Source organism: Varanus komodoensis, unplaced genomic scaffold, assembly GCF_004798865.1.
Source record: "Varanus komodoensis strain SLA01 unplaced genomic scaffold, ASM479886v1 scaffold38, whole genome shotgun sequence".
Taxonomy (NCBI): Eukaryota; Metazoa; Chordata; class Lepidosauria; order Squamata; family Varanidae; genus Varanus; species Varanus komodoensis.
In genome coordinates, this window is record NW_025335909.1 from 2,266,880 (window position 1) to 2,275,471 (window position 8,592).

General features: G+C 46.5%; 1 protein-coding gene across 1 annotated transcript in view; it reads left to right on the forward strand.

Annotated features, from left to right (window-relative positions):
* ZDHHC8 (zinc finger DHHC-type palmitoyltransferase 8) overlaps nt 1-8,592 on the forward strand; it is an 82,116-nt gene extending 73,524 nt beyond the window's left edge. The window contains 5 exon segments of the mRNA XM_044440708.1: nt 810-915; nt 3,016-3,125; nt 4,893-5,342; nt 5,344-5,921; nt 8,371-8,592. Of these exon segments, the coding sequence (XP_044296643.1) occupies nt 810-915; nt 3,016-3,125; nt 4,893-5,342; nt 5,344-5,921; nt 8,371-8,554 (1,428 nt within the window). The 3' untranslated portion in view covers nt 8,555-8,592.

The window sequence follows — 8,592 nt, forward strand, 5'->3', positions numbered from 1 at the left end:
GGTAGGATGTAGCTTCCATATAGCCTGAAGTGTCTGATGCTGTCTAATCTGGGAAACAAAGCACAGTCAGGCCTGCTTGAAATCTGGATGGGTGATTAATGTTGTTAACCATCCAGAGGGTTTTGGCTATGGGTGGTATAGAAATGTAATTAATAATAATAGAAGGAGGCATCTGAAAATGTGACCAGAAGGCCTTCTGGTTGAGGGAATGTGGTTTCTCTGTGCATTGACCCCAAGAGCCTGACCTAGCAGAAATCTAGACATTAGCTCACAAGAACATCCTTGAATAAGTTTCCCATATGCAGCTAAACATGTTTATATGCACCAATACATTTTGAGGAACAATTACAAAATGGTCAGCTCTCATCATCCCCAACTTTTGTGCAGAATGTCTTTCAGCCTGTGAACTGAATTCCATGTGGAAAAACGTTTGGCAGCTGCATTCCCGTGATGGGCAGGGCAAAAGGAGAAGGAATCAGGAGAAGACTCGCGCAGTCTTGAGCTCTTGCTTCCAGTGGCATTCCAGCCTTTAGAATGGGGAAACACTGCACAAAAGCTGGGGATTTTCTCTGTAGTCAGTCGTTGGAGGGAGAGTGTGTTTTATTGTCAAGGGGAGGCTGAAGTGCTGGACCGAAACCGCAGGAGAGCCAAATCTGACCCGCACAGCAGTCTTGAGGTTCTGTGCCCCTGCTGTATGGTGTGCAGAGATGCCCGTGAAAATATTATAACATCTTAAGGTATCTTAGAGTACACGATATTATGGAATCTGAACATACTTTAATTACGGTGCTTCATTCTCATTTTTTCAGTCTAAAGTTAGCCTGGAAGGGCTTGAAGAGAAAAGCATGGATACCCAACCAACGCTACCCCAAAAGGGAGATTCCAGCAAATACAGTGAGCTGGGGAGCAGTGAAGGTATATGCCTGCTCAGTCCTTTATTTTGAAATGTTTGGAGCCTCTTAAATTGCCTGCTGAAACATGAGCATCAGCTGAGTTATGCTATCAAACCATTTCAGCCAGTAGAGAGAACATAGCTCAGTGCTGGTTTCTGTAATCAGAAAGAATTTCTCGAATGTTGTTAGAATTACCCTTTGGTGATCCTGGCATGTTGTTTTGCAACATCCTAATCACTTGTCTGAACCTATTAACTGGCTGCATTTCAAACTAGGAATTAAGACACATCTCTTACACTATCACTATATCGATTAATTACACAGATGTAATATGCTTTATGCTCTTCCTGCTTTCTTTGTATTAGAGATGGCATTATCCATAATTGATAATATCTACCAGCTTTTTTGTTTTTTTTGTTCGTTTGCTTTGCTCAGTCAAGGACAACTGCAATGCAAACAGCAGCTTGGCAATATTAAGTCTGCTTTCATATTCTTTTCTCCGATGACAGATACCTACTTATGCACGAGCTTTCACATTTAAAAGATGGATATCTTAACCCAAACCTCAATGAGCTGCAAAGGTGTCTAAAGTGCTGCCGAATTAGTGTTAGATTGCAGAGTTGATTCAGATCAGTGACTTTAATCAGTGACTTCGATGCTGAACACTTATCAAATTGCCAAGAGGTTATACTGCTCTAGCATTGCACAAGAAACCTTTCTAAATTTTACTCTGTTGTAAACTGCTCAGAGAGCTTTGGCTATGGGCAATATAGAAATGAAATTAATGATAATGTGCAGAATGTCCCGCTTTCAAGCCTTGGCATCTCCCATTAAAAGATGAGGTAACGGAGAGCAAAACAAGCAACGAATCAAGATGAACCAGTGGTTTAAGCTGGTCTCAGGTCGTTTCCAAAATACTTTAAGATTTGCAGACCCACAGCAGTCATATCTCACCAAATTTTCTCTTTCTCGCCTGTTTCTCTAGCCCATTACCTTTTCCTTTTATAGAGTGACCAGTTGCGCAAAAAACAGAGCTCACCTAATTTTACCAGGGCCATAGCAGATCAGCTGCACCAACCTGGCCAACTCTCCCTCACAAGACTTCCTGTTTACAAATGTCACTCTCTTTTGCTTTTCGCCCTGCTATCCAAAATTGATGTGCTGGTTCTTATTCTGGCATCGTGCTTTCATGATGAGAGGTGCCTTTCAGAAGAGCAGGGTAGAAACTGTCTTGCAAAAAAGCAGACTATATGTATTTGAGATATGCATATTTCTCCTTTCTCAACTCCCCTTCTGTTGGCCTGGTGCCCTCTTGGAACGCCGCTGCCACATCTTTTCCGAGGACATTCCTTCTGCCTCCTGCGCACCCTAGGAGCATCAGTTGGCAACCAGAGATCCTTTTACTTAGCCTCTGCCTCCATTCCTTTGGGACAACTAGCTCATCACTGCCAGAGCCTGCATCCCTGTCACCGCAGAAGCCTTTCTTGCATCGCCCTGGGGAGGGCCCGAAAGTCAAGTGCATGGCTCCATTCCTGGCAGCTCCGTAAAAGTGATTTACGGAGCCCAGCAAAGGCTGAGCTGTGGGCCACTGTAGGAGGGAAGCCGAGAGTTGTGTTGGGGGCCTAGAGCCAAGGAAGCCAAGAGCCAGAGCTGAGGAAATAAGTCAGAAGTCAGAACCGAAGAACAAGTGAAAACCAGAGCTGGGGAGACCACTGTGGCTCAGGCACCCAAGAGGAAGCTCTGGAAAGCCACCGGCCAGCCTACATGGATGGGGCCTGCCCAGAGCCTCCTTCCCTGCTGTGAACCTCCAAACAGCAGTTCTGGTGGCTCGCCACAAGGGGCAGCCTCCTAGGCAGCCCAGTGTTCCCAGGGATGGCCCCAGCAGCTCCCAGCACTTAGCTAGCAGGGCTGAAAAATGCCGCCTGGTGGTGCCGTTTAGCAGAGCAGGCAATACTGGGCTCCCAAAGAGAGGCCTGATCTGGCCCAAAGGACCCGTATGAGCTCAGTGGGAATGGTCCTCTGTCAGACACAGCCGTGATTGTTTTTTTCCATAGGGGGGTACATGCAAAACAGGCCCATTTTTGTTAACACGCTTGATTTTTTGCATTTGTTTCCCCCACAGAGAGCAGCCTTTCGCCCAAACTGATCAGCCCTCCCACACCTGCGATGTACAAGTATCGTCCGGCGTTCAGCAACAATCCCAAAGTGCACTACCATGCAGCACCTGAACAGGTAAGCCTATGATGGCTGGAGTCCTAGGGAGACTTGCTGGGACAAGTGTATGATGCTTCAAAGCAAGAGTGCCCACCAAGAGCAACTGCCCCATCATCCCCAGCATCCTCCTCATACTGTCCTGATAGCAGAGGGTTCCACACTACCAGACCCACCTGGAGCTATCCAAGGTCCAGCTTTCTTCCTGCCTGGATTTACTACCAGCTTCTCCTGCAAGCCCCAAGGAACCACAAAATGCAACATATTTTGGATTTTTTTTTGCAGAGGGTGGCATTTTCTAACCAAGGAGCTGGACAGGTCCCTCCTTCCATTCCAAATTAGCTATGACCCTGGCCTTATTCTGTGCACATCACTGCAGTATTTTTTTTACTCCCTAGAAGCTGTAGAGCCTTCTTGTCACAAAAGGCAGCCCCTTCCTGTGACTAGTGTCCATTTCAACTTTGAAAACTTTTTAAAAATAAGTTTTATTTTAAATGATAATCCTAAAAAACAAAAAACAAGAAAACAAAAAAAAAACTAAAAACAACATCCATCATCAAAAACATTGGGCCCGCTGGATCAGCCCCCACACCCTTCTTTTTCCTTTTATGATAACTTAAAAACACATTTAAATCTATGCAAAGTCTCATTTCTCTAGCCAATAATAAAAAGAGTCCCAAGTTTGATAGAAATCAGTATCTTCCTTCTCCTTCAATGATAAAGTCAATCTATCCATTTCTGCACCGTCCAGGATCTTTTTTAGAATCAGTTCGTCGGTGGGTAGTTCTTCATTTTTCCAGTGTTGAGCCAATGTAATCCCCGCCACAGTGATTACTCAGCTTTGAAAACTGAGGCAGGGACACCAGATGAGGCTCCACTTCTGGAAACCTGGTGCAGCGACGCTCCAATTTTTCTCAGAAGAGCCGATGGAGGGCGAGCTTTTGAAAGGGAGTCTCACTGGATGAGATGATAGCACCGAGTTGGCCAGAAAGCTTATTCTCTTGAAAGCATCACCTTTCAAAGGTGCTTTGTCACCTGACAAAGGGCTTGCTGCCTCTCTGTATTGTAGCTTTACCTGTGTGTCTGCTAGCGCTGAACCAGCCGGCTGGCACTGAGTAAATGAGCAGAATATTAGAAAGGAGCATGGTTGAGCAAAGAGAACCGTGGGACCAAAACCAAATTAGGACCACATTTCTTCTGCCTTTGACTTTCCTTCGCATAATGGCCTTCTCCTCCGAGTCTTGCCTTTTTGTGATGGATCTTAAGTATGACAGCCTCAGTTTAGTCATTTTTCTTCCTGGGAAAGTTCTGGCTTGAAACCAGACATGGCATAAATAAACAGTTACATGGAAAGAAATACAATAAAAAGGATTAAAAGTCAGGCACACCTCTTTGTGGACCTGCACTGGTATTTTTGGTGGATCAGAATGCTCTGCATATGAATCAAGAACATTTCCCTGTCTTCACTGGAAATTAATTTCTTTTAGTAATTCGGCATAATGGATCTAGAATGTAAGTTGAACTGAGATGGGAGGAGGTGAGATTGGCGTTTGGTGTACAGTGATGGAGAAGAGCTGTAGCTCGGTGATGGGGACCCCCACTTTGATCTGATCCATCTCCAGGTGGAACCAGGGAAAATGGTGGCCAAAGCCCTGGAGAGCCATGTCCAGCCACCAACACTACTGGGCTTGAGGGTCTGCTGGAGGCAGCATGTTCAAAAGGAAGGGGAGAGCACATGTCTCGAGATGTGGGAGGTTCCCTCTTCCCCCTTTCTTCCTTTTCTTTCAGATCTCCATGCAGGAAGGACACAAGCAAGGGTCTGTGATGGAGGAGAACGACAGCAGCCTCGATTACCAGTCAGAACCCAGCATGGATATCCCCAGCTACCGGAAGAGTTCCCTTCACAAGACGTACCAGTCCTCTCCAGTACAAATGGACTCCTTGGCCATCAACTCGAGGTCTCTGAGCCTGAAGTCCGCCAGCAGGAGAGGAATAGACAAAATGCCCCTCCACCCCATGAAGTCCGAAGGGGCTGCCTCCACGCCGTACAAAAGCATCTTCTCGCCCAACTCTCTGTCAAACAGGAATGGGAGCTTGTCCTACGACAGCCTGCTCAACCCCATGTCCCCCTCGGGGAGGAGGTGCATAGCGCATGCCGCGGTGGGCTCCGTTGGGTACCACTCGCCCTATTTGTCCGCCAAAATGTGCCACCTGCGGGGCAGGGAGCTCCAGCGGGCCCCCCCCACAGAGCTTCAGCCCTGTGATGGGCAGCCCGGCCCCACATCCGCGCGACCCCTCACCGGTCCGCTATGACAACCTCTCGAAGACGATCATGGCGTCCATTCAGGAGAGGAAAGAGATGGAGGAGCGGGAGAAGCTCCTTCACTCTCACCCAGACTCGGTGTTCGCAGACTCGGGTGTCTATGATACGCCCAGTTCTTATAGCCTTCAGCAGGTCAGCATGCTGTCGGAAGACCCCCGGAGCCTGGCCATGAGATACGGCTCGAGGGACAACCTGATGAGCAGCGCTGGGTTCAGCGCGAGGAACCCGGTCCTCCAGGCCTCCGTTTCTTCACTCTCGAGTGGCATGACCAGAACGTCAAGGACTTCCACGCCTTCCCTCCAGGCCGACCTAGCCAATAACAATGTCCAGGCAATGCAGGGCAGGATGAGCAATGGCTCCTACAAATCTCCCAGCCACCAAGTCCCATCATCCCCAAGTGGGATGCCCAGGTCACCCTCGTATGGAGGTCCCAAAGCTGTTACGTTTGTTAACACCATGGAGATAACTGAGGCACAGCCTATGGGGACTCCAAGGTATGGATAAATTTATTCAGGGTTGTTTACAGAGAGAGAATCAGAAGACGTGTTCTTTATTGAATAGCCAAAGCTCTCTGGGTGGTTTACAGTAGTTCCAAACAGAATCACAGTACAATCAAGACAATTGTACTGTTTCCATAATGCAAGACGTAAAAACAGTATACATTTTTGATAATCAATTTAGTGGTAAAACGGTATTAATTACACCAGTGACCTGTTAAAAAACACCAGACGTGGGTATCCCATAAAGCCATTAAATATCTTTAAATGCCTCAGCACAGGCACCTGCCTTAACCTGGTGCCAAAAAGATCATAAAGTTGCTGCAGATAGGCAAAATTCCACAGCTGGCGGGCCAGCACTGAGAAAGCCCGCCCTGTTGTCGATGTTGAAAGGCAGAAAATAGATTTGACAGTCAAGAAGAAAAACAATAAAGTTTGTCTCTGGGTCTAAAGAACTCAGTGTTAAAATCAGAACTTTTGAACAGTTTGACTCCAATATTTAAAGACATTTTCAAGAGCCTAACGTCATGTTCTTGGGTTACTTTAACCTGGGCAGCAAGACTGTGCGCATCTCACAACTAAGGAGCAGGGTCTGCTTGGCAACCTGACCCCAACACGGGTGCAACCAGTGTTCTAGAGTTTGTCCAGCTTTGGAAGGCTACCATACACATTTTGATTTTGAGGGAAGCATCTGTCTTGCAGCAATTCTGGTTCAGAACCTCAGGGCATCAAAAGGCACATGAAAGCACCTTCAAATGATGTGTGTTAGGGGGAAGTATTTTAGGCCCTCAGGAGTTGTTTCTCTGAACCAATGGTACTCAGTGTAGGAAATAATCTATTTTTATATTTGAACGGTAGTTCCTAGGAGACGTAGCCATTTTGTTTGAAGGATACATGCTTTTCTGTGGCAAGTTAGGTAGCTTAGGGCTCCTAAGATGGTGGCGTGTCTTACTTCCATTCAAAAAACCGGAAATATCCTTCTGAACAGAGCCATGGACCATGCTTCTCCATCCTACTCTAATGGTGCCATTGAACAGACACCATCTTTAAAACTGGGTATTTTTAACCACTGTTTGCTATGGTTATTCTGAAGGAAAACAGCTTCTAGGCTTTCCTTCTCGGTTGGTGGGGCCATTCCCTGCCAAGGTGGGGAAATGTCCTTCTGGTCTTTCTGAAGCATATCTTTAAGCAGAGAAACGGTGTAGTGGACACCCACAAGGGTTCAAATCCCTGCTCAGTTGTGAAGCTTGCTGGCTTGGACTGGGCTAGCCACTGCCTCTCTGCTGACCTACTTCACAGGGTTGTTGTGAAGATGGGATAACCTCACGTATGCTGTTTGAGCCCTCCGATAGTCAGGCATGAGATGCCTATGCTAAATAAATTAGTCCCATACATGCAGGAAATTAAATTTAAGTTGCATATACATACATAGTCAAATCAGGTCTTTGTGTGTATGTGTGTGTTGTCCTTACCATCTGCCTTAACTTTACAATGTACTTGAGAGCCATACTCATCAGCAAATAAAATACAAGTTTAGTAGTTTGCCATGCCCCATGCATGCTTCAGGTCGGCCGTTTGCTTAAAAATATGTGTCTTCATTCCATTAAATGTAGGTCCCTTTCTCTCTGCCTCTCTTTGGAAGAAGAACAGCAACAAAGCCCATTTTTAAATTGCTGGATAGCTGCTCCGAGTGTGAGGGTTAGTCATGTCACTGATTTGCCAATCAGTGCTGTGCAGAGCTGGCTTCTCTTTGCATTGTTTCCTATTTATTGATTTATTTATTCACATGTTGATAGGTTGCCATAACTGCCAAAAGATCTTCCTCGGCAGCTCCTTCTAGACTCCTTCAATAGTAAGGCCATGTAGGTGCCCTTCCACAATGCCTTGCTCTTAACACTGTGTGCACCTCTCCGATGGGGCTGCTGGAAATGCTTTCTAAGAGTCGAAAGACACCCACTTGTGTTTGGTTAACTACAAGGTAAAAAGAAAACCAATCCAGACTGAAATTGCCATGCCTGGAAAAGGGAGATTAAAACGTTAAGAATTAAACTGTTTCCTTTTTGGAATGGGTGCCAATGGAGGCTTGTGTGTGTGAGGTTTTTTAATCCAGGCATAAAATGTTGAGTTTTAGGAAAGAAGTGACTGAGTGGGAAAGGTTTACGCTCCCCTCCTGCTCATGGTGGTCTTGATTCGCATGAGAACTTTATTAAAGGATAGTAAAGTTGGCACCAGGCAAGCATCAATGGAGAGGTCGTGCCATAACTTGGGGGCTACCACAGAGAAGACCTTGCCACCAGCTGAGCCTTTCCTAGAGGTAGAAGTCAGAGGAAGGCCCCAGAAAACGTGCATCACATCTGGGTAGATTGCAGTGGGGAAAGACTTTCTGTCGAGCTTTGGTGAGTTCCGTTGTTTCATTCCCGATCCTGTTGTCTTTCTTCCGCTGCAGGGAGGAAATCCAGCTGAAGACACCTCACAGCAAGGTTAATGGACAGCCCAAAGGGATTTCTCGCGTGGAGTGTCGGCTAGGGCCCACCTCTAGCTCCCAAGGTCCCCCAGTCAGTCCCGCTAGACACTCAAACGTTAAGAAGGTATCTGGCGTGGGTGGAACAACCTATGAAATTTCAGTATAAAACAGAAATTCATGAAATAAAGAGCCATCCTCAAACCC